This window comes from Falco rusticolus, chromosome 4, assembly GCF_015220075.1.
Source record: "Falco rusticolus isolate bFalRus1 chromosome 4, bFalRus1.pri, whole genome shotgun sequence".
Lineage (NCBI taxonomy): Eukaryota > Metazoa > Chordata > Aves > Falconiformes > Falconidae > Falco > Falco rusticolus.
The window spans coordinates 43908985-43934668 of NC_051190.1; the positions used below are offsets into that span (position 1 = coordinate 43908985).

Consider the following 25684-nt stretch of genomic DNA (forward strand, 5'->3'; position numbering starts at 1 on the left):
AATTCTCCTCAGCTTGAGGATAAAGTGAGAATCCTTAACAAATAGCAAAATGCCTGCAGCTCATTTAAACTTGGGTGATGCCAAAAATAGCTATTTTTTTCTCTCTTAAAATTTTGTGGTCTAGCTTTTCACTCAGTCAAAAAGAAAGGAAAAGAAAAAGGGAAGTTTACCATCCCATAGCCTTGTCCTTTAGCACGGTATTTGCGGTCGTCCTTGCACTTAGTCTGGGAAATACCTCCAATACCATGAGGAATGCAGCTGCTGTGGGTGGTGAATGTCCTGTTTTGAATGGCACACACAGTGTCACATTAAGTGGTGTTGAATGTCTTCACACTTCATATGCAACTTACAGAGGAAGCACTGGGAATCAGGTTAGAGTCTGTAATGATTTACCCTCTTCGCTGTCATGCATTTTCTGCTTGAAATTTATTCTCTGCTTACCACCCTTAGCTAATAAACATTTATTTGTAGCTGCTTGACAAAAGCTGTGTTACTCCACTGAATGTTTTTTATTATTGAATGCACTGCTAGACAGTGTCTCTTCTCTGCGAGCCTGGTTTGATGCCTGCAGCCAACACATGGAAGTTGTGCAGTCGCTCCTTTTGCTCCTTCTTTGCTCTTAGTGCCAATCAGAAGGACAAGTTTCAGTGTGCAGAATGATGCCAGGACACAACGTAGTCAGAAGCAGAGGAGAACCAAGCCATGTACAAAAGCCAAACTCCTCTTGTTGTAGGCGGACAATTCTGACAATCTGATTTTTTTTACTTTCTTTTTTTTTTTTTTCTTTTTTTTTTCCCCCCAATTTTATTGTGCAGCCAGCCCAGGATGCTTCTCAGACCAGTTTCTGGGGTATGTATTTTAGGAAGAAACCAATCACCAGGATGATCGCCACCTTGTCAGCCTGCTAAGGAAGAAATCTCCACTTCCCTAGGCTAATTAATCCTTTTAATACAAGCCTCTTTTGCTGTTACAACTCAGCAGTAAAGATACCTTCCTGCTGATGTGTGTCCTGCTTGTCTTTTCTGACAGGCTCCAGGCTGTCACAGCATAAATTATAATTAGTTTTCCTGTGAATAGTGTGTATTTTTTGAATATTCCCCCTGTGCCTGTTGCCTGCTTGCAGGGCAGCCTGTCTAGAGCCTGGCAACTGAACATGAAGTGTGTTTGACTTCAAGCGCTTTTTGTGTGGCTCCCGATAATTTGTTGACCTCTCCGGAGGTACTGCGTGGACTCCCCTTGAGACACCAAGCATTCTGCCAGTCACGGGGAGGAACCTCACGGATGAGGTCAGCAGGGAATATGAGATGGCAGGGGTGCAGAAGACAGAGCAGTTGAGAAGTTACTCCCCCGATGTCTTGTCTCCTTGTTTTCCATCTTCTCCTGTCCCATTCCCAGCTCTCTGGTCCCGTGCAGTATCCGGTCCGTACGAAGCTCTGCCACGGATCTGCCGTGCTCTGCCTCAGGCCAGGTCTGATCTCACTTGCTGGGAACCCCTCTGGAAGTCACAGAAGCTGTTCCCTCCCCATGTGCACGGCTGATTAGCTACTCAAGGAGATACTATCACAAGTCTTGTGGGTTAATTTGCTCTGGCAAGGCAAACCTGAAGTTTCTAAATGCTTCTTGCTATACCCACCTTCGCAGGCAGAGCTAGCAGGTATCTTCACACCCCATGCTTCATAACCTCCCTTTGTAGCTGAACAAAGTGGCCATCAGAAGCTGATGCTTTGTTTCTTCTTTCCTGTGTTGTTTGCTCTTCTATCGGAACAAGTCTTGCACAGATTGGAGCAAACAGGTAAACATGCTGGAACAGGTTGCCCAGAGAGGTTGTGGAGTCTCCATCCTTGGAGATATTCAGAACCTAACCAGACGTGGTCCTGAGCAGCCTGCTCTAGCTGCCCCTGCTTGGAGCAGGGGGGGCAGATGAGACAGTCTCCAGAGGTGCTTTCCAACCTCAACCACTCCATGATGCTGTGGAAAGCATGGAAAGATTTCAAAAGTCATGTAAAAGCCCTGAGAGGCAGAGGGGAACTAAATGGCTGCAATTCAGGGTGTAGTTTCAGGTATATTCTCCACCACCACTACTGCAGAAGCAGCAGTCTCACTCCTCTCTCCGTCTCTATCCTGTCTCTGTCACACACACTCGTGCCATTACAAATATTAGTGGGTTACAGAGCGAACAAGATCTGGGAAATGACTCACATGAAAAGTAACTGTTTCTCCTGGGTTTCCGAGTTCAATTAATTGTACAGGCAAATATATAAAGGCTTTTGCCAGCACAAGGAAGGCAGGCCAGCTGTTCCTGGGCTAGTTTCAGGTGTGTGGAAGAACTTGGCCCAAGCTAGCTCAGGAATTATTAAAATCCCCCAGCACAGGCCGTATTGCTTGTGATGAGTTGTCACTTCCATCCTCCTGGGAACCTCACACACACTGATCATCTCTGGCAGTAGGACGAGAAGGAACCTGAATCTGGGTGTTTCACAGGGAAGATTATTGGAGCTACTGAATTGGCCATAATGAAAATTTCTCTGAAACAACTATGGGAAGACATCAGATGTTTGAAAATACAGAGAATTTGGCAAGAAAATTGCTGTAATTCCAGGATATTAAATATGGGACGATTGGGGTTTAGAGCTTCAAAAGTTTTTCTTGCTTTCTCTTACTTGAGAGGGAAGAAGTTATTCTTGCGTTTTACTCTGTGTTGCATCAGTGGTCAAATTACTGTTTTACTTGTGAAAAACAAAATTCTCTTAAACGTGAGGAACAGCTGAATCCACACTTTGTAAACAGTGGCGTGTAGCTTTGCTTTTAAGTCCAAACACAGTTCTGGTTGACCGTAAAGAATCCTTCCAAAGGAGGGAGGTGGCCTGACACAGACCTGGGTCTCTGAACTCTGCCCCGTTATTAGGGGACACTGTTCAGAACAATGCACAAGCTGAGATAACAGCAGCTCCAAAGTGAGTTAAATAGTAATTAGAGAAAGAGAAAACTAAAAACTGTGATGCGCTCTGCCGAACTTGCTGTTTGGCATCCCGGTTTTCGTCAGGTGGATGAATACGTTTATGTTGTTGTGTACAATCTGATGTTTAGTTCGAGAAAATCTTAAAATCTGCTTTCCAGCTGGTTGCATTTACTGTTCGAGGAGAAGTAACATCAGGGGATGAAGCTGGGGGTTGCAAAGAGCTGATCTGCGCAGTCCCCCATGGTAGCTGCAGCTGGCCAGTCGTTTGCCTGGTCGTCAGAGGGTGGCAGTGGAAAGTTCAGTTCAGCAGCAAAGATTTGCTTCAACAGCTTGTTACATTTTTAGAGACTGGCGATGCCTCAAGGGTGGGTTCAGTTCAGGTCACTCTTTGTACCCTTTAATAGCTGCACACACATGCACGCACAAAAAAAGATCATCCTCCCCTTAAAACGCGTGGTCCAGTTTTCAAATGTCATTAATTCCTTTTATGTAACCTAATACTATATACTGATTCACCACGTTGGTTAGTTCCCAACCTGGAATTCCTCGTGGCAAATGTGTGGTAGGATGTGAAGTGTTAGAATGAGGAGTTTTCTTTTGGTACGTGTTGCTTCTTCACCGCACACACACACCCCACCCCACCCCCCTCAGAAAATGAAATTTGTGAATGGTTCTTGATTCTGGTGAATTTATTCTGTTTATTTACTGACAAAATCTGACGTTAGAGTTGGCTGGTAGCGCTCACTCGCAAACAGGGGAGCTGACACGATCACACTGCTGGTTCTGTTTTTACAACTGCAAGAAATTGATTTTCAGACCGAAGTGCAATAATTTGAGAGGCAATATTTGGTTAGCAGAACCGCACAACTACATAACTAGTAAGTCATCTGAATCAGTGAGTTTTAAATGTGGCTGTTGAAAAGAACGTCATAGATGTGGTCTCTCAGGAAAAGGTTAAAATTATCTGTCTATCTAGATTCAGCCTTAGGGTTCCGAGGGGCAGATGTATGCCAATAAATGCTTTATAAATGCAAGTTTACAACACCTGGAATATGTGGCACATCTAAGGTCATCAGAGTCGGGGGCTGTGGTATGACCTCATTTGCTCCAGGCTAGAATGTGTAGGAGATGAACTCCAAAGCATTGCAACACTGTACACAGCATCCATGAGGCAACCTAGTAAAGCTGTATCTAGCTGAGAGGACCTAGAGGAATTTGAATTCTCAGGCAAATACTTTAGACTTAGATTTTTTTACTTTATTTTTTTCCCCCCTGTATGAAGTTGTGCAAGGAGTCAGTCTGGGGGATACGTCATGTTAACAAGCTCTGTGCATTACAGGGGGTGCGATAGATTGCTTGTTAAAAAAAAAAAAAAAGTCCTGAATTTCTTTGTTGCATTGTAAATATGAGGCTTGAATTTGAGTTCTCAGTGGCACTCTGAGCTCTCCCATTTTAACTCTTCCTTTTCAGGTGAATGTGTTCACATTGAATGTAACGATTAACATTTATTTCATAGGCCATCGAGAAAACGAAGAGACCTCGGCTCTGTGGCAAATGCCACTGTGGTGATACCCACCATCGCATCCTCTCCAAACAGCTCTGCAGCGGCATCTGAGAACACAGAGGAACAGAAACCTTTTGAAAAAGTTAAGTCAAAGGAGTCTTTGGTTATCTCAGGCCTGCGGCATTTCACTGGGTATCGCATTGAGCTCCACGCTTGTAACCATGATGCTCAGGAATCCCGATGCAGTGTGGCCGCTTATGTCAGTGCCAGGACCATGCCAGAAGGTAATTATCTTCCTGAGCTTTGCTTTGGGTTGATGAGTGTTCTCAAAACGCTGCTTTTCCTACGGGAGCCAGCTGCAGTACAGAAACATTGTGCGGGCCTGGTGCTATCTTTATGTCCTGTTAGGAAAGGATGATGGATGAAGTATTGGCAGTTTTGAATTCTGCCAAAGACCTGAAATAAAATTATTATTAACCATGAACTTGGTTCTAGCTAAGGCTGATGACATCGTCGGTCCAGTTAGCCATGAATTGGTTGAGAAAAATACCGTGCACTTGAAGTGGCAAGAACCAAAGGAGCCAAATGGTCTAATTGTGCTGTATGAAGTGAATTACGGACGTCTCGGGGAGACAGAGGTGAGAATTTCTGCTGGTCCCTTAAAGCAGCACGTGTGGAGAAGTAGCTCCGCCTGGGAGTCCAGAACTATTCAGTCTTTACAGTCCTCATGCCTGTGGTGTTCTGTCCTGCCTGCTTTCCTTGTGCATGAGCCGACGTGGCATGAAACTTCACTGGTGAATCCTCTGGAAGTCTCTCTGGGGTGACATCAAGAAATAAAAGTCTGCCCCAGTGATGCCTGTTTGCCAAATAAGCTTGTCTAATAAATAAGCTGACTTGCTGCAGGTGTTGTTTTTAGGAATTCTATTTCACAGAAGGACAGAAACCTAAATACACCTAAATTTAAGTTGCTTAGAGAAATTAAGAAAGTGTTGAGCGGCCAGAGGGCTTGTGGGCAGCCCCGCTGCCTGTGCAGGGTGCCTGTGCCCTGCGGGTAGGAGGCCTTGCCAGCCCCGGTCGGGTTTCAGGGCTGAGCTCTGGTACAGCAAATGCCATATGCTCTCTGTAATCTGAACCGCTGCACTGTAAAATGCAAATCTGGGACAAACCACTATATTGGAAAAGACCCGGGCATGTGAAAGCCCGATTCAGCTGCGTTTGCCAGACAAGGAGGCGAGGGAGAAATCCTAGCATGCTGTTGCAGAGGTAGCGCAACGCAGCCTTCCTCTTCCTCCTCCTGCAGGAAGCACACTACTGCGTTTCCCGTAAGCATTTTGCCAGCGAGCAGGGCTGCAAACTCCGTGGACTGCAGCCTGGAAACTACAGCGTCCGTATACGAGCTACATCACTGGCTGGAAACGGCTCCTGGACAGAACCTACCTATTTTTATGTGGCTGATTATTGTGAGTCCGTTTTACTTTACAATATTTAATGCCTGGTAGAAACCCAGGTTATTTTGGGAAGATGGGGGTTTAGCAAACAGCACACAGAGAAACGTAGGGGGTCATAAAATGTTTACCGATACACGGATTTTCAAGAAACTGAACTTACTTAGAAATGTCTGGCTTTTCTGTGTGAGTTCTCGTTCTGACCAGCCCTGCATTCTGTATCTGAAATCACCTCTAGTGCCATGAATGTTCCAGTTGATTCAAGGGGAAGATTTTATTGAGGAAAATACTTGGATTTTGGACCTGCGTACTATCTCCAACTCTTTCTTTCTCTTTTAGTGAATGCTCAGCCTAATATTGCCGTTATAATTGTTCCGATTATTTTTGCCATAATAATTGCTGGGATTATTGGAGCTGCTTATGTGCTTGTGAAAAAGAGGTGAGTGTAATGTTATGTTGGTTTCACCAGACCAAGCAAAACTTATCCAAATGTTTTGTTTATTTGTTGGGAATAAGCCTGTGTTGATTTTCTAATTTAGATAATGATGGCAACATTAATTTAGTTTAGGAAATATTCTGTGCCTTTGGAAACTGGGACAGTTTGTATTTGCTGCATGCTTTGGGAATTAATCAAACTGCCTTCGGTTCTAATGTGTCAAAGGCTGCAAATGTGCTGAAGCATTTGCGTCTCTCTTCCAGACAAACCGAAGGACCAACTGGACCGCTCTACGCATCCTCTAACCCTGAATATCTCAGTGCCAGTGATGGTGAGGGCTTTCATCCGTCACTTATTTCTTGTGGAGTCATTCAGACAGCACAGCAGTTTGGGATTGGCATTGTCTTTATGGAGTTTTCTCGTCTTTTTTTTTTTTTTTTTTTTAAATTTGTACCCCCAGTGTCCTGTGGCAGTGCTAAACAAGGCTGCTACAGAAATGGCTTTCAAAAGATACTTGCTCAATTCAGAAATGTTTCCCTCTGCTCAACAGTCTATGTCCCCGACGAATGGGAGGTTCCACGAGACAAGATCACTCTCCTCCGAGAGCTGGGACAGGGCTCCTTCGGCATGGTGTACGAAGGAATCGCCAAGGACATAGTGAAGGGAGAGCCGGAGACTCGAGTAGCTGTGAAAACCGTTAACGAATCCGCCAGCCTCCGTGAGCGCATCGAGTTCTTAAATGAAGCTTCTGTGATGAAAGGGTTCAGCTGCCATCATGTGGTAGGCATCACTGGGTACCTTGGGTGATCAGCAAGTCCCATCCCATAGCAGTTCTTTAGCGCTTCCAGAGCTTGATGTTCAGCTTACAGAAGCAGCCTGTCCACAGAGGCAGTTGATCAAAAAGAGATGGGATCTTCCCATGTCCTATTTCATACATTTAATAAAAATTTCGTTTAAAAAAAAAATTTCATCTGCCTGCACCGTTTCCCTTCTGCTCTTCCAAAACCTCTCAGCGTAACAAGGCTTTGCGGTGCTGTTCTGAGCTCTTCTTAGGGGGGTGTTGGCTTTGCTACAGCCCCCTCTCCGCATAGCTGGGCTCTGCCCAGCGTGTTTGGGCACAACCCTGAGGGAATTTCTCGTTTATTTTCCAGGTTCGCCTCCTCGGGGTGGTCTCAAAAGGGCAACCTACTCTGGTGGTCATGGAGTTAATGGCACACGGAGATTTGAAAAGTTACCTTCGCTCTTTGAGACCCGATGCTGAGGTAAAGATAGGAGAGAGGGAGTCTGTTGCGCAACAGAGTAACTCGATTTGGGTTTTAGTACTTCTTCATTTGTTACAGAATAATCCTGGTCGGCCACCACCAACACTGAGAGAAATGATCCAGATGGCTGCGGAGATTGCTGATGGCATGGCCTATCTGAACGCCAAAAAATTTGTTCATAGAGATCTTGCGGCTCGTAACTGTATGGTTGCAGAAGACTTCACTGTAAAAATTGGAGGTAGGTAGCATGTGATCAGAAGATAATTCTGTGAGTCAGGTTTGTTGTAAAGGCAAATACGTGAAGCCCGAGACCAATGTGGCAAACACAGGTGGTTTTCACTGGCTACCTTTGGAAATGCAGCAAACTTTCTGCTTTTTCTTCCCTGTGAAAGTATTTTATGGACTTCAGTAAGCATCTCCTTCAGAGCCAGAGCAGCTTTTGGCACCTTCTCTGTTCCCAAACCTTTGTCCAAAAGGTTTGTTGCCTTTCCAGCCTAAGCTGCCTAGGGTTATCTCACTGTTCTTTGCTTTCATGGGAATTACGACAAAGAAGGTGTTCACTCCAACAAACCAGGTGTTGATAATCCTATCATTAGGTCAGGTGCCTTCTAAAAGTCAATTATCTTCCACAAGAACCAGTTTTTAACCCAAACCCTTTTGGAAATAAGTAAATTAACATTTAAAGATAAACCAAATCCCCACAGGGTGGTGGTTTGTCAGACCTCTTTGGACTTAAAGCCAAGACAGTGGGATTTCAAGGCAAAGAGAGCTCTGTTGTGCTTACAGAGGATGAATAAAAATAATGTTTAGAATACAAGCTGTCACTAAAAAATTTAACTCTGGAGTGTCTATCACAGCGCTGTAGAAAAAAACGCAGGGGAAAAGGGAAATGTTTTGAATGTTAATCACGAGGTGACATGACTGCAGGTTGGGCCATAGGAGGCTTGCTGGGTGTACGAAAACAGCCTGGCATCAAAGGAAGGAAACATTCTTCTGGAGATGTTGCACAATCAAAGTAGCATGGAAGGAGAGGCATTTAATGCATCCAAATTGCTTTTCTCAGACTTTGGCATGACCAGAGATATCTATGAGACAGACTATTATCGTAAAGGAGGCAAAGGACTGCTGCCCGTGCGGTGGATGGCACCCGAATCATTAAAGGATGGTGTTTTCACTGCTTATTCCGACGTGTGGTAAGTTGTACTCTGCAATCCCAGACGATTCCAGCTCAAGAGCTCACTACTTTAACACACATAGTTTAAATTGTGAGTTGCTGACTTCTTCAGAGTACCGACAAAGCAAAAACATTGTTTTGAAACCCTCTTCTTAAAAATAAAAGTCGTGTTCTTTTAAAGTATGTGTTCTCCAAAGTGAGAATTACAGCTTGTAGATCTCTGGGGTGTTTTATTCTTACCAGGAGTCCTCTGTCTTTCTTAGGTCATTTGGTGTTGTCCTTTGGGAAATCAGCAGTTTAGCAGAGCAGCCATACCAGGGACTCTCCAACGAGCAGGTGCTAAAGTTTGTAATGGATGGAGGATACCTGGATCAGCCAGACAACTGCCCGGAGAGGCTGTAAGTAGTAAAGCAGGGGACAATTGTCCAAGCTGCACTCTTTAGCTAAAGTGTGGCCAGCAAAAGTGGCCTGACACGTGGCACCTCCTCTAACCCCTTCTCGTCGGGGAGGGACAGAACAGACTTTAGCGAGCCACCTCTCGAAGAAATGCAACTGAAGCATCCTTAGTGATCCAGGAATTAAAGACCTGAGCCAGCCTATTTCACTAGAAGGGAAATGAAACCACCCTGGGCCCTATGTTGTGAGTACAGGTTTAAGGGATGGAAGTACAAAGCACAGGAAAAGCTTAAATTACAAATAAGCGTTGTATCAACTACCCAAACAAAATGTTTTTCCTCCACTCCAGACTAGTGGATAGCAGTTGGCTCATGTAACATTGCAAGGCCTGGCCACCGACTGCATCCATGTGGCTACAGAGGCTGGAGAGCAGCTTGTTAGTCCAAGGTCTGCTGAGCTTTTCTGTAATTCATCTCTCTGTACCACGTAAATAGTCTTGGGAATTACAGCTTTTTACCACTGATTTTCAGAAATCCAATTTATGGTTAATGAGGAGGGAGAGGCAGGAGAACGCCGTGGTGCTGAGCCAAGAGCTGTTTATCGTGGCTGAGACCTTTTCATTTCTGCTGCAGACTCGTTGCCTCACTTAAAGTACAAGGCTGGGCTGCCTGCAAGGTTGGGAGAAAAGGGGGCACTGTGTGAAGACAGTGAAAAACACCTCCCGGAGATCACAAACCGACACCAGGCATTCTCCTGCGCTGGGGTTACGGATTGTTCTCTGCAGCTGCTCATGACATTTATTGTCTGGAGGCTACTGCAGCCCCAGGTTGGCTGCATAACCAGATGCTCCCTAAACCCTCCCTGTCAGAGTAATTAAAAAAGTCCCGTTACTGAGCAAGGGCATTTTGACACATTTTGACAGAAGGGTGTGAGGAGGAACTGCTGACGCAGCACACAGTGGTGAGGGGAAGGAGCCCTGGCTGGAAGAGGGAACACAGGTGGTAACTCGCTGGTTCAGGTAACCTCTTACCCCAGCCCGCTTCTGGCCAAAACAGCGCTTCCAGGGTCAAAAAATAAACATGTTTTGTGCGTATCCTTATGAAAAAAGCCTGCTGTCCTAGACATCTGTCTCTCACGGCCAGATACAAACTCCAGTTCGAAACTTTATTTGTACTTGTGAGTTCTTTCTCCATGGTGTCTGATAACACATGACCTCTTGCTGCAGCCAGTCTTTTGGGTGGGATGTGTACAGGACCTCTGTCCTCTGCACAGCCTCCTGTTTTCCTTGAAGTTGTAGGAGCTTTGTTATCTTTCAGGCTGAGTTAAAATTAAAATCGAATTAATTAAAAAATTGTGACCTGGCTATAGGCGTGTGTGCACATACACAGAGTGTGTGAACTGCAGCCCTGTTTCCTTCGGAAGCCAAGTTAAGAACAATTGAAGGAATTGGAAGGAATTTTTGATCTAGACAGAAATAGAGAAAAAAAAGGACTGTCAGGATCTACAGGCAAATATGGAGACTGGAAAGGGAACAGACAACCTGGAGTGTCAGAGGAGTGGTGCAGGTGGTGGGTGGTCTGACATGGATACCCGTCTTGATTTGTGCCCGCGCTGCCCACATGAAATTGTTTCTCCCTACCCCTGGCTCTTGTTTGTCCTGCTCTAGGCACAGCCTGATGCAGATGTGCTGGCAGTACAACCCAAAAATGCGCCCCACCTTCATCGAGATCATCGAGATGCTGAAGGAGGATTTGCACCCCAGCTTCCATGAGGTCTCATTCTTCTACAGCGAGGAGAACAAACCTCTGGAAACAGAGGAGTACGAGATGGACTTTGAGAACATGGAGAGCATTCCCCTCGATCCCTCCTCGTACTCGCAGAGGGACAAAGTGCTGGGGCGGGACAATGGGCCCTCCATGGCCCTCAAGGGGAACTACGAAGAGCACATACCTTACACTCACATGAACGGTGGCAAGAAAAACGGGCGGATTCTCTCCATGCCCAGGTCAAGTCCCTCCTAACGCTTCCTGTTTGGCCCAAGGGTTGTGTCTACTTTTTTTCCCCTCCACAAATCTCAGGACTCTTGTTATTGCTGCCACAGTGTATGACACACATCTACAAACTTCAGATTTTTAATCATCTTATGATTAATACTTTTTTTTTTTTTTTTTTTTTTTTGCCAAGTTGACTGGTTGTCAGTGGACTTATCTGTGAACATAAATGGAAGAGGTTTCCATGGCTGCTGTCCCTTCTGTAACCATGGTTTCAAAACAGGAAGCCACCCTGTAAGTTACACTGAAGGAGGAGCGTTCACGTTTGCCAACAAAAGACGTGAAATTCACTGGTATCTGAGCTCCAATGTAACAGTGCGGAACAAAACCTCTGCAGGAAAAAAGCATTTCCAGTAGAATTCCAGGCTTTCAGGCATACTTTTCACTACAGCTGAAGGATTCAACACATCAGTCAGACGCGCCAGATCCTCAAATTGACCAATAGCTGCTGCTTTCATACTTTTTAAATGGGTTAAATCCCAGGGTGCGCGCGCGCGTGTGTGTGTGTGTGCGTGTGTGTGTGTGTGTGTGTGCGCAGTATATATATGTGGGGTGTATATGTATAGCAAAATATACACTTCCCTTTTTTTTTTTTTTGTACATAAGTTTTGTATGTTCTCACAGAAGCTTTCCTCTTCTCGGAAGTGTGTAATCTTTTTTCCCATTTCCCTGGAGTGACTGAATCCTAAACAGATTATTTTTATACTAAGGACTCTTGGGAGTAGGTTTTCTCTCATTAACAAATGAGGAAAATGTGCTGGGAGCCAAAGGAGCAGAAATCTGAGATTTGTGGGTACTTTCAAGACCAAACGAAGTAGGAGTCCCCTGACCCGAGCTACGGAGTTTTCTGTCCTTACAGCATTGAGTATATATATTGTTTGTTGTAACATATTTAAAAGTGTCTTTAGTTTAAATTTTAACTTCATATAAATTATTGACTGTTTATGATCCTTTCGGGGAAGGGAGAATTTGGGGGATTGTTTGGTCTTAAAGTGGTCCAAAGATTTCAGAATGAACTAATTTTAGCTGATGACCCTTTTAGGAGCTGTGAAGCACATGTTAAGTTTATACTTGACAAGGCTTTACAATACAGTTTCATGATTTATACAATGCAGTCAGCTGGCTCTAGTCGAAGCCCTGAGATGAAGTAGTTGGGACTTCACATGGTTGTTGGGGGCTGAGGGACACCACAACATCCTGATCCCGAGTCCGACTACTCCTTTGCCCCTGCACCCCTTGCTTTGCCTTCTGTGCACGCTGTGCCGCGGAAGCAGCCGGCAAGAGAGGATGAGCAAGAACTCTGAAGAAAGACACTAAAGCCAATGTAAAGGGGGGAGAGCACAAGGCTCTTGGCTCTGCGTGTGAAGCAGAAGCTGAACGTGACTGTGGTTAGCTACCTGCTGCCTGTCTGCTGCTGCTCAGGCGTCTGGCCTCGTGCTGCCTGCAGGCCTTTGATGTTTTCCTGAGATACCCACGCTGTGTCCTGCAGACTTCCTGGGACGTGTGCGTTAGCCACTGCTTTCAGCTCTTCGGGATGTCAGCTTTTGTCTTCTGGACCGTGGTTTGTTTTGCTGCCGTTTGCATTAAAGAGACAGAGCTGATTAGCATGAAGATGTTAGAAAATAATTGTGAAACTAAACGTGTCTTGTAGTGATGAGGGAGTGTGCTGGCAGGGAGGAGTGCTAAAGCAAGAAATGAAGGTGATCGATGTTGCAGGCCCTTGTCATCAGGAGGTGGTTTTAAAAGGGGGGAGAGATGCTCAGTCCTCCACTTCTCCTGCTGGAGAAGTCCAAGAGCCACTTTGTCCTCCCTGCCAAGAGAAAACAAGGTTCTGCCTCGCTGAGAGTGGGGATGCCAAGCTGGTGTGTGGCTTTTTATTCCAGCCCAGGCGGTGCAACTGATTTCTCCCTGTAACCGAATGCAAGGGGCTGGAGTCCGTAGGGAGGCTCCTCTCCATGCCCGCTCCACCCAGCCACGCTGTAGCTAAACCAGTCAGTGTCACACCAGGGGAGGACGACGGACTCTGTGCACCACCAGGAGCTGTCGGGCCTTTGCGCTGGCTGAATCTGGCCAGTTCAGACAAAGGTGGAGGGTGTAGGTTGCTCGCAAAGTTAAATGGAAAATACACAGTCCAGACATGGGTGAGAACCTTCGATTTCAAAAGGCCTTGTTTACATTTCTTCTGCTTTACAAAGTAGTAACTGTTCAGCAGCTCTATGCTACACTGCAGGAAAGAAGACATATTCTCACACTTTTCTAAGGAAGAGAAGTTTTTCTTATTAGAATTTTTTAATTTATTTTAATATATAAAACAGTGTAAAAAAAAACCAACCCAACAATTTGTTTTCTTAAACACACAGAACGTGTAAATTTGTATCCATAAAATCTTGGCAGGTGGATGTGGTGGGATTATTTTTGTCTTGTTCTGGTGCAGTCTACCTCAGTATTTCTTAAGGATATTTTTAATACTACGCACCTCTAAACCTGTTTAAATATTCTGGTCTGGACCTATTGTGGATCAGGGAAAATCAATATCAGCTGATTCCAATACTAGGGACCATTCACCGAAGGAATGGGTAGGAGAACGGCTCGTCACTGTTTATCGCTCATCTGAGCAGTAGTGACCAAAGGAACCGATTTATAAATTTGGATCTGATATTCTGATATCATCCTCTTGGTTCTGTTGTGATTTTAAAAAAAAAAAAAAAAAAAGGAACAAAAGAGCCATTTAAATGTTTGGACTTCAGTGAACTAATGACCTAAAAGGCTTCCTCCTGGAGCAGTATTTGCCGGCGTGGAGCAGGGACTGTGACCAGCCCTTGTTATTGGAGTTGGATTGGGGTACCTTGGTCACTGCCCTCCTCGCTGTGCACAGGTAATCCGGAGTCCTGCCAGTAGGATGTGACCTCCTGAAACAAACTTTTCCCAGTATGGCCTTGTTTTGATAACATTTTAAATTGCAGTGCTATAACTGTGGGAATAGAAGATCTTTTATACAAACAAACATGGGAACCTTGTATTGGGTCTGGCTTTTAAATTTAGTTGATATTGGTTGGCCCTCTGAGTACACGTGATTTGCAACACTCAGATCACTGAACAAGGGAATGTGTGTTTGGCTTTGTGGGCAGGCAGTCCATTCACACGGCTCATATTGTCATCTTCACTCTGCACCAAACGGAGCAGTTGTTTATACCCAATACTGTGCGTAAAGATTATTCCAGTTATCCTTTCTACATTATGCCAAGGGTGAGGAAAGGCATTTATGGTACTGGTGGCGAGAATATCGTTTTTCCCCTTTTTAAAAACACAAAAAAATTACACTAGCTATTGCCACTCACGGCTGTTAAAGATTACACTCACTTAATGATAGAATTAGGATGAATAAATGAACATTGCCTGTAAAGCCGAGCTCTCACTTCTGGAAAATCCTTTACTCTCAGCCTGTGTAGCTGACACTGTGGTCTCTGTTGTTGGAAGATCCTCGCCCTGGGGATGCCCAGGTCCCTCACTTGGATCTTGCCGATGCCTGTTCAGGGACGCCGAGGGTTGCGTACGAGTTGAGATTGCATGTGCTGGATGAAACCTCTCTGCAGGGTGTTGCGCAGGACTCCTGCCCAGGAAGGTGTGCTGTGCCAGCAGGTGCTGCGCCTTCATCGGCGGGAGCTGCTGCTCTTTGCTCTGGCAGGTTCCATGTCGGGGTGAGGGTACCGCTGCTGCAAGGGAAGCACAAGCCAAGCAATAGCAGAGGAAAGCAGGTAGAAGGGCTGGAGGAGGGCAGCCTTGACCGGCAGGTGGGAAGCTCGCTCTTTTCTTGGGGTAGTGCTTGTTGGAGGGTTGGATCCTGCCTTTTGTGGGCAGAGAACTTCCCGCTCGCAGCACAGGGCAGCAGGACAGACGCTTCATCCTGTTCAGGTGCAGCAGTGACCTCCTGTGCGCAGTCTGGGGACAGGGAGGGTACCAACAAGTAGCCAGGACTTCACTACCCTTAAAGGTGGTGAAGCAGGAGGTATAAGAAACAGCTTTCTGTGCTCTGCTTTGTTTTCACTGAGCAAATGTTCGAAGCATGAGACTGGAGAGGTTTCTCAGAAACGTTTGCATGTTAAATTCAATTGCCACTTCCTGATCGCCTCTTGCAAATCTGGTACTTCTCTTGCAGTACAGTGCAGCACTGCAAAGCTTGGCTGATAGGTTAAAAACATGTCTTTCTTGGCTGCTTGTAAATACTCTATTGTGTTGTAAAATAGAAGAGCTAATAATATAAACTCTGTGCCAGCACTGGCTTGGGAAGGGTGATAGGAACTAGACCATGCTGCGACGAGGATATTTTCTGTCGATCATAAAGCAGATCATAAAGTGTTGGTATGGAAGAGGCTGCTTTTAGGTTGCTAAAGGGTACTCTGAATTTCTGGGTAGTATCTCTTTTTCCTCCTAAATTTGTATTGTAGCGATGGGACACTTTGCTTAATTTTAGTATGTTGCATATAATGTTGGTATCTCTTTGGAAAAATCTCAGAGTCGCTTACTGCATTACTGACCTAACTATGATTGAGGGCAAATAGGAAAAGGCAGGAACAAGAAGGGTGCTGTGTCGGATATTCCTGAGCCTCCTTTTTAGGGGAGGGAGAGAGGCAATCCAGTTCCCTCTTAACGTCACTGTGACACGAAGATGGACCCTGAGGTGTTCCAGGCCCTTCGCTGCAAGCAGTGATTCCTGATACTAAGACTGGAACTTTGTTTTACAAATCAGGAAGTAAAATATTTTTGTGCCATAAAAACCTTACTCTCAAGGCTGTGCTAGGTGCTCCCGTGATCCATGCGAGGTCGTTTCAGAGCCTGGAGTGAGCAAGAAACTGCAGATAAACCCTGTGATCCTCTCGCTGTGTCCCAGCCTCCCTCAACGCTGCCTGCTGCCATGGGGAGACTCACAGGCACGGCCACGGCAGGAACCCGTGCCCCTCCACGGAAGAGCCAATGCCCCTCGCAGTATCCTGTGCGTGTGGTCCAGGGAGGGAAAGGAGCTGTTGAATGGATTGGAATCAAGAAATAGTCGCTTCAGAAAGACATGACATTCAAAATAAGATTAGTTTGGTATTTGTATGAACTTAATTGAATTTGGCCATTTTATTACCTTCTGCTTGGCTCTGTGTTAACTCTGCTTGGATTCTGTATGTGAGCGTTGGTGTAAGAGCATTAACATGTTCAGCCTGTTCTGTTCTGGCTTGCCTTGTTATGAGCATCACAAGAGTGAAGCCAATCGTACAATTGACTTTTAGAGGAACCTGACTGTTCAAAAGCAATTTTAAAGCTACCATTTCTAGCAAATCTTCTGTCATTAAATGTGTATTTCTTTTTTAAATGAAATTGCTTGTCCTTCTTAAAAGTAAGCACTTATTCTTGCAGTTTCAGCAAATAAACTGTAGCACAATGCAAGCTATAAGGGGACAGGTAGAGAAATTACTTTTTAAATATTGTATAATAAAGTTAGTATTAACTCCTACAGCGTTGTTATTTTTTTGCCAACAGATTTGCAATCAGCAAGAAATTACGTTTCTGGTAGTAGTTTTGTTCTGAGTCCAGTGTTTTCAACTGATGGTATGAAATAGTTTCTTTTTCTGAGTCCAGGTCCCTGTGGGAGTGGTGTCTGGCCAGCTGGGAGGCCCTGGGGCAGTTCTGGCAGCTAAAGAGGAACCATCAGTGGAGTTTAAACATGGGCATAGGTGCTCTTGCTTAGCTGAGTCCCAGCCCCTTAAGTCCCAGTGTCACCAGTAAATCCTGAGCTCAGGACTAATTACCTGAGATACCTGAGCTGGACTCAATAGCAAAGCTCCTCTTTTAATCCAGATTCTCCCAGCAACATCTACCATCTTAATTTCTGAATACTTTTCCTAGAACTGAGTCCCGTGAAAACCAGCTGATGGACAATTTTAGAAAGGCCACTTCTCAATCTGAAAAGGGAGAATGTTATTTAATGAGGAAAAGCATTAGCTTTTGCTTTAGTTTGGGGAATGAATCTACTCTTGAAGTATCAAAACTAGTTTGTGTTTGAGGACCTGCATGGATGGGGGGACCGGACATCAGCTTTATCAAACACAGCCAAAAGCAAATGCTTTCTGCTTGCACTTAAATAAACTAAAGACAGTTTCAGTTACATGTTAAGTGATGTTCTGTGAAGTCTTTTTTTTTTTTTTTTCTGTTTAATCTTGCTGCTCCCACCTTTCTCTCTGCATATCTAAGGTTCCAGAATACAAATAGTATTGCAGTTACCTCTTGTTGAAGTAAAGGATCAAATGTGCCATTTTTTTTAAAAGGAAGAAAAAAAAAAACCCTTTCCCCTTTATTTTTTCAATGTTTTTGTAAATAAGAGCCAAGCAGTGACATGTACAGAAAACATCTTTGAATATTAAGGGAAAAAAAATCTTGCTGTGTGTCAGAATATTGAACAATTAACTGTTTTTATTAAAATTCTGAATAAATTATCCAAGAATAACTGTTCATTTTTTGTCTGCTGTCTGTGCAGCACTGAATGCTGCTTTACCACAGAGAAAGCACTAAATTTATATCTTGGAATAAGCAATACTTTCAGTTGCAAAATGAATGGTGTTAAGAAAAAACCCCAACCAGATCTGCCAATTATAGGCTTGTGGTCTGAAGCCCGTTGAACTCCTCTGCCTGGTGGCTTGGGCAATCCGTGCTGGGCTCTGTCCTCACAGTGAGGGGTTCTCGGCAGCCTGATGCCATTACATAAACATTGGTAAAGGGATTCCTTCAGCCTGAAACATTGAGAACTGCTTCTCTGTAATGTAATTTTGTTATTTCCCCATGAACGGATCCGGGCTTCCCTCCCTGTGCAGGGATAAACTCCAGTGCTGGCAGTTTTAAAAAATAAAAGCTGGAGGATCTGCTTCATCCCTGTCCTGCGGCTGAGCAGCTGTAACCGGCTTTGCACCAGGAATCACCTCACCTTCTGTTCTGCAGCTGCTCTGGAAGCATGAAATCTTCCTGACTTAAATCTTGAGGTTTTTCACCAAAGGTGAGATTTCCATCCTGATCAGCTGCACAAATGAGGTAGGGGACATACTGTTGCTATTTTTCTTCTCACTGTATTTAGGCACTTAGTTAAGACTGTGCTTTCCTGCCAGTCAGCAAAATCCTTGTGTTGTGCTGATCCTTGTAGCCTTGGGATTGCCGCCGCACACGCCTGCAGGAGCTGCTGCTGGGGCAGGCTCCGCACCGGGGCTGATGGCCGGGTGGGATGGTGCAGCCACGCAGCTGGTGGAGTTAATAGCTTTGGCTTAATATCTCCTTCCCCCTGATTCTGACCAGCCACAGCATGATTTGCTCAGCTCCGCGGCCGACAGGCTGCTCTGCAGCCCTGGCTCTTCATGCCCCGGCCCTGCTGATGGTCTTTCGCTGCCCGACCTGAACGTGTGTGCTTTGGGGCTGCTCCGGACCCGCGTGGGGCTCTGCTCTGCCACCTGCCCCTCAAAAGGACCCAGGGATATCGCCTGGCGCTCGTGCAATGAATTGCCATAAAAGCGAGTAGCGAGATTTTCCTTTCGCAAAAACGTGCTGCTTTTTCAGAGGGGTCGAGGTGAATCCTTGCCCCTGTCCCTGCCAAGTTCCAGTAACTGTTTCCTCAGGGCTGGGCTGGGCTGGGGGGGAGGCGGTGGTGCTGGCTGAGCAGAGCGCGTGCGGTGCTGATGCCACCTAGTGCCTCTGAACGTGGGACTGGACACGACAGCCGGAGCAGCTCCTGCTCTGCCCGCTGCCCCACGCCTGCTCGGGCACACCAAGGAGCTCAGCCGGACTTCAGCTCTTTCCTAAGCCCATCTGCAGTTCTCTTACCGTGAGAATAAGAAACAAACTGGTATTTGAAGATGTTTTGGAGTTGCTGCTTCTAGCACAGGCTTGTTCTCTGGGGATGCTAAAATTCAAAATTAAGCAAAGCCACAAAACTTGAACTTGCTGTCACGGGAGGTTTGCTGCCTGCTGGGCTCTGTGGGATGCTGGGCAGGCACTGCTGAGGCTCAGCCAGTTCTCGTGCCATCATCCTTCATCACTTTTCCAGGTTGCCTGCACAGCTCTCCTTTGGTAACCTCCAAACCCTGTCAGACACGGGGCAGGAGGAAAAGATCTTGTCCTCATTCAGGCTGAGGATAACTCACCATCCCGTCAGCTGAAGCAGCTGCCTGGTATTTAGGAGCAGCCCTGACTGATACTAATCAAGCTCTTGTGGACTTCAGAGAAATTAAACCTTAATTCCTCTTTGCTGTTGTGGTTTCCTGGAGCATGGGGTAATTGCTATCCAAGTGCTGCCAAAGCTGCGGTCTCTGAGTAATTGGAGTATGAGTGGATCTTGTTCTGATTAGGGCTTGGCTGGGGTTGATGCGTGCTCGGGGCAGTGGGATGAGGAGCATGCGCTCATCAGCCCGTGGGGTTTGTTGGGAAGGAACGAATGGCCGTGCTGAAAAACCTGAGCCCAGGCCATGCTGGGGGCTTTGCTTGGTGGACTGCAGGCAGCAAGGCCAGGGTGTGGGGCTCACCCTGCTCGCTTTGGGAGCTGAAGAGCCTGTCTCTCACCTGCATGCATGAACATGGCCAGCACACGCGTTTCTGTGCTTTGCTATAACTTCACCCCATGCAAGATAAGACCTGCTGGTCTTTGGGGTCTCTGTTGCTGCCCAAGGTCAACCCAAGACAGCAAAAACAAAGGACTAGTTAACAGGAGCCCTGCGTGAGGCCTCGCTGTCCCTGGCAGGAGGCTGATGAGTAATGGTGCAACAAGCCCACAAGCTCAGCTGTGCCTGATGATCTTTCATGGCACACACAGAGTGGTTTTTCTCTGAACGGAACAGGAAGCAGTTTGCGGTAGTTGCTGTCCTCGCAGCCATCACTGGTTCAGCTGCTCTCAGGGACCCTGCACTGAGCCTACAGCGTCTGTGACCTGCCCCCTCCCCGTGACTCTGCTGGACCTCCCAGAGCCCCGACCCCCCTGAGGGTGGGAGGGAGCGTCAGGGCAGCACTGGGACTGCTATCGAAGGAACTGCAGCATGGGAGGTGCAGGTGTGTTTGTGCCATCAGAAAGGGGAAGCGGTGAGGTGGTTGAGCCAGAGGCCCCTGTGAGCAAACCAACCACACGGCTGCTGCTTCCCTGATGAGTCTTCGCTTCTTGCTTTGATCCAGCAGCTGGAGAAGAAGCCGGGGCTGTCAGATGCAAGCATGCACAGGGAACCTGCCAGAGAGATGCCTGCAGCCCTCAGGGTAAGTCACTTTCTGCATGAGCTCCATCCCGTGACAACAGAGTTGTTGCTCCTCTTCCTCAAAGCCTTGTGAGGAAGCAGCTTGTCTTGAAGCCAAAAGTCCAAGTGCTGGGTTTTGTTTGGCCTCCTCCCTGCACACGCTTGAAGGCGAAACGTGGGCTGGGGGAGCCTCAGCCTACAAGGACCTTCACTCTGCTGTGACTGAAGAGGAGGAGACAAGGTCAGGGGTTAACTCAGTCTGTCCCTGTGTTTGGTCTTGGGCAGTGCTGGGGTAACTGAACATTCTGCGGGTGCTGCTCTTGGCTCCTGCTGCTGCTGTGCCACAGCAGAAGGTTTGCAAGGACACCTCGGCACTGCCCACGGCTGGGCTTGGGCTGGGCACAAGATGGGTCCATGCCTGGATACCTCCAACCTTCTCCCCCAGCTGCCCACCCCAGGACTGGGGACCTGGCTTATCGGGGAGATCGAGGCAGAGCGGATGTGGGAAGGGGAGTGCTGGGCAGGTGACGTTCTGGGGTTTGTGGCCAGGCGAGGGGAATGCCCTTCGCCACTTGCCTTTGCATAATACCAGCCCAGTGTGGGCTCCATGCCATGGAGGTGATTGTGGCCTTTCCCAAACCGGCTGAGCTCTGCTCAGCAAGGCCACAAACATGAGCTGAACAGCAGGGAGAAGGTTTGGTCTGGCCCAGGAGCCCAATAGCCACACAGAGATAAAACTCGGCTTCTTCAGCCTCATCGTGGGATTGGGAGCAAAGTTTGGAGCCAGTCTGAGCTGTGGGGCTGGTGCTAATCGGGAGCAGTGGGCTTGGGCACCTCAGGGAGAGGAGTTCAGTCCCTTGGGGTGGTTTGGAGATAGCCAAAATAGCTCCCACCTGCCTCCCAGCCTGGGAGAGCTGAGAAGGGCTTGGAGAAAGGTCCTTGCCAGGGGATGGGGACCTGCTGTGAGCTGCAAGATGACAGTGATGTTGCAGACAGACAGGGTCTTGTGCCTTCTCTTGCAGAGGCTCTGCCATGGCACTTGAAAACGATGCCAAAGGTGCAGATATCAAGCCTGTGATCTTAACTCTTACCCTGCATTGAAGGTGAAGGTGACTCTTACCCAGGTGAACGTTCTGCACCTGCAGAACTGCCTTAAAGATGATGGTTTGTCAGGCTGACAGCTCATGGTCATGAATGGAAGCAGGGAGGTTTTGGCAGAGGGGGAAGTGGGTTATGGTGTGTTAACAGCTTGTTTTCTGTTTCTGTCGGTAATCCTCGAGTGGCGTTGAGGGGCTCTGTGTGCTCCAAGGCCACTAAACCCCAGGCCCTGCTGTAGGAAGTCACTGACCCATCACACAGGTGGGAACGCCAGAGACCAGGAATTTCTCTCTGGCTACAGCTTCCATCAGCTGATACTTCTGACAAAACACTTGGCTTCTCCACTCCCCCCTTGGCAGCCCCTGGGCTGCAGCCTGCAGTGCTGCCTTAGACCGCGCTGAGCTCTGCTGTGCTCTGTGCCGTCGTCTCCTGCTTGGGGTTATACCTTGCACAGGGCTCAGAGGGTTCCCAAATGTCAGATTCGCTGCTCAACCACTCCTGGCCATCGTTTTCAAAGCGCTGGAAGAAGAGATGGTCCTTTAAGCGAGGTAATGGCCTTGTGTGCGGGGAGAGCTGTCTGAGCTGTGTGTGGGGAGCTGGGCTGCTGCAGGGCAGTCGGGAGAGCCTGTCCCAGACCAGCAGGTAGCAAAGAGTTCTGGGGCATCTGGGCAGAGCTTGGTGGTGGGCGCACCCCGCTCCTCTCTGCAGGGGACACTGCGAAGTGTTGGTTAACACTTTTCCTTCCGTTTCATCTTCTTTTCAAGGCACATAAATGCTTTTAGGAGCTGGGTAACGGGTTAAATATCAGCCTTCTGGTTTTGTGATAAATTTGTTTCATTGCTGCCAGTGAGCTGGAGGTCCTGGTGTTTGTAGACAGCTGTCTCTGTGTGGCTGCCCAGCAATGGCTGAGCCTTATGTTGAAAGTTTGGCATTTGAGCAGATGCTGGGGAAAAGATTCCTCCAGGCTTTCAGAGAGGGCTGACGAGCAGAACGCCTGTGTTTGGAGCACAGTCTGAGCTGTGGTGGTTTGTGTGGCACTGACTGGGCTTCACGGTGTCTGACACCAGGGATGGGAAATGCCAGCAACGGTGTGAACTGGCCTCATTCCTGCATGCAGTGCCGTGACTTGGAAAGAGGGAAGTGAGAGCCCCAGAAAGCAGGACGTTTGCAGTCCCAGAGGAGCCGGACACTGCTGTCCTTGCCTGCAAGCACTAACTTCAGACTGATGTTTTTGGGTATCTTTATCTGTGGTATTAGAGCTCTTGATATTCTTTCTCCCTTGTTATCCCCTCACCCACCCAGTTCTCTTCTGGTGTGTATGTGCAGGAGATCGATATCCAAACTGAACTGTCAAAGGAAGGTTAATTCAGAGCAGGAGGCAGGGTCGTGCAGGCTCTGATCTGTGGTGAGCCTCAAGCAGCTCCCCAGAGCCCCGGCTAGGACACCCCCCTCCAGCCTCCCAAGTGCCATGCCTGCTGGTACAGTTACGGGCTCACTGGGAAGGCTCAGGTGGGCTAAGGTCTATAATAAGTTAGTCAGCCTCACAGTGTTTGCAAGCACTGACTGCTTTGGAGAATGTCTCTGTAGAGCCCTCTCCCCCCAGCACGTGCTTGCAGAGCATTTTGTCCCGCTGGGGCTTGGGCTGTGGGCACAAAACATTTGGGTCTTGCTCAGCTCTTCTTGTTTTGGCCTTCTGCACCGTGGCACTCGCCGCTCCATGGGGGACCTTCCCTCCGTGCCTGGCAGTCACTGGAGGAAGCTGCACGGTGACTCTTAGTTTGTGGCTTGGACAGTGTCAGAGGGGCTGCAAATCCCCCCTCAGCCCTGCCAAGACCCTTCAGCTGAGAGCGGGCTGAGGACTGTGCTGGCTCCCCACTCCTCTGGCCCTTCACGCCCAAAAAACAGGCCCCAAACGCAGTGATAAGACAGCAGCTTGCTGTACAGTATGTTACAGTGTCGGACAGCTTATCTTCTCCCCTCCTCCAGCCTGGGCCACATGAGCCAATCCCCACTGCTGCCAACTGCTGATGATGTGGGGCCCAGACCAGGCAAAGGACTGCACTTCATCTGATTTTGGCACAGTGAGTTTAGCACTTGCTTTACTGAGGTTTTACCCTATAGCTCTGGGCGTTTGCAGGACAGTATGTAAAGGGCAGCTGCTGTGGGGCCAGCAAAGCAGGAGCCAGGAGAAGATGGAATAATTTTTGTTTCTTCTTTGTGCTGCTCTCTGTGGTTTCCCAGCAGTCTCTACCCATGACTGCTGGGAAATGCCCAGATGCTCTGGTCTTTCCTTCCTCCTAGGATTGTTTCACATAGTAGAAGTGACCAGTGCCTTTGTCCTGCCACGTTTGGTGTGGCCTTTCCCCACTGGAAGTGCAGAGAGTGTTTGATGCTTGGGGGATGTGATCTGCATGGCAAGAGCTCACATCCACGTTTCCTTTGATGTTTCCCCTGCCAGCGCCAGCCTGGCTCCAGGGTCACTCAGGGACCTGCAGCATCCTGCGCCGAGCAGCAGAGCAGGCAGCTGAGAATGGGCCACTGCTGGCAAAGCTTGTTCCAGCACTGGCTGCTCTGGTGTCCTATGGTGTCCTCAGGACTCTGCTGTCCTGCCAAGACATTTGTGGGTATGTCTCCAGTGAATGGCCTGTCTGAGGAAAATGAGCAAAGGCAGTTGCAGGAGGGAGATTTTGACTGTAGGTCTGAATAGGAAGTATTAAAACCTTTGCTGGGGTCCCAGTGGCCTTGCACAGAGTTACAGCAGCATGGAGTTTTCTTCCTTGAGACAAACTAGCTCAATTGGCTGATCCCACTGTCCCCACAGCACCAAAACCCCCCGAGACTAACCCAAAGCATCACATGCAGCGGACATCGGTCACTACTTCCTTCCTCCCCACGCAGGAGCCTGGAGTCATCATGTTTTGCCTGCCGGGAAGCCCTGGCAAAGTTCAGCAGAGCCCCGCTTGTGTGCAGCGACCTGCCCAGCCCAGCCAGCAATGCTTCCTCCCCAGCTCTGCCCTGGGAATTCCTCTCATGAGGCTGCTCCCTCCAGCAATAACCTTTTATGGTTCCTGGCCAGAGGCGAATTAAGCAACTGCAATACCTAATCTGCTTAATGTTCTCCTAAAGCAAACAGCATACGTTCTTGAAAGTGTCATTTTGTCATCCTATCTTCAGCTTCAGCTGAGTAAAGGTGAATGCTGCTATCTGCCAGTGCCTAGAGAGCCAAGACGCACCATCCCCTTACCACCATGCTGCAGCTAGACGGAGCATGGGTCCTTCCAACCAGGCTCGAGCACAGTCCAGGAGACTCGAGAGGCTCCAGAGCTTGCCATACATGCTGATATACAGGTGACCACCTCGATCGTGGATATAGGGATGTCCGCAGACCCCCAGACCTGCCTCTCTCCTCTGTGTCCTTCATGCTGGTCCTTCTTTCCCCATCATGCCAGAATCTGATGCCTGAAAGTGTTTTTTCCCCCATAAGCCCCTCCAGCAGCCCCCCTTGCCCAAGCATCCACACAGCTTGGCTCTATACATGGTGCCAGCCCAGCATCAACTGACTGAGGTGTTAGATGTGGGGAGCCCTGAATTGTCATGTCTGATACTCATGCATTGCCTAAAATGGTCTCCCCATTGCTGTAGCTCTGTACTGCTGCCTAACAGCCACTGCCGCCAAGCTCACCGGAGGCTGGCTGCAAATCTGATTTACTGCGTGTTGAACAGGAGTGTCTGTAGTCTCTGAGGAGAATAGAAGTTGTTTGGTGGGCCTGGAGGGGGTCTGTTGACTGCAGCCTACGTCTTAGCCAAATCCTGAGCCCTGCATGGCACAGGCAGAGCACGGGGAATATTTTCCAGGCCTCCAAGGAGCTGACTCTGTTCCAGGGATCTGCTTCAGAGCTGCAGACTGGAGCCTGATGCAGGCCCAGAGTAGCCTTGGCAGGACAGCCGGACCCTGTGTGGGAGGAAAACACCTCTTTGTTTTAGCTAAACCTGAGGGCCAAGGCTCTGGTCTCCGTGAGGCCGCAATGCTTGTCAGCTCCCGCAGCTATGTCCCTGCTGCCTCTCGGGGCTTTGCTGCTTCCTCTGCAGGTAGTTCACTGCTGCAAGTGATAGCGAGAGC

The 25684-nt window shown here is 47.8% G+C and overlaps 2 protein-coding genes across 8 annotated transcripts in view; both read left to right on the forward strand.

Moving 5' to 3' along the window:
- The window catches only part of INSR (insulin receptor), a 60813-nt gene extending 44089 nt beyond the window's left edge, over window positions 1-16724 (forward strand). For both annotated transcript variants that reach the window (XM_037386743.1, XM_037386742.1), the window contains exons 11-21: window positions 4476-4747; window positions 4959-5101; window positions 5764-5923; window positions 6248-6347; window positions 6608-6675; window positions 6895-7124; window positions 7496-7606; window positions 7685-7844; window positions 8670-8799; window positions 9044-9178; window positions 10843-16724. In XM_037386743.1, the coding sequence (XP_037242640.1) occupies window positions 4476-4747; window positions 4959-5101; window positions 5764-5923; window positions 6248-6347; window positions 6608-6675; window positions 6895-7124; window positions 7496-7606; window positions 7685-7844; window positions 8670-8799; window positions 9044-9178; window positions 10843-11197 (1864 nt within the window). In that variant the 3' untranslated portion in view covers window positions 11198-16724. The remainder of the gene's footprint in view (window positions 1-4475; window positions 4748-4958; window positions 5102-5763; window positions 5924-6247; window positions 6348-6607; window positions 6676-6894; window positions 7125-7495; window positions 7607-7684; window positions 7845-8669; window positions 8800-9043; window positions 9179-10842) is intronic.
- A 1225-nt stretch (window positions 16725-17949) lies between these two features.
- The window catches only part of ARHGEF18 (Rho/Rac guanine nucleotide exchange factor 18), a 54299-nt gene continuing 46564 nt past the window's right edge, over window positions 17950-25684 (forward strand). For 3 of the 6 annotated variants that reach the window (XM_037384038.1, XM_037384040.1, XM_037384039.1), the window contains exon 1: window positions 22022-22112. In XM_037384038.1, the coding sequence (XP_037239935.1) occupies window positions 22037-22112 (76 nt within the window). In that variant the 5' untranslated portion in view covers window positions 22022-22036. Of the gene's footprint in view, window positions 18258-20112; window positions 20489-22021; window positions 22113-23581; window positions 23646-25684 lie in introns of those variants that run through there. The other 3 variants (XM_037384043.1, XM_037384041.1, XM_037384044.1) reach the window with 3 other exon arrangements.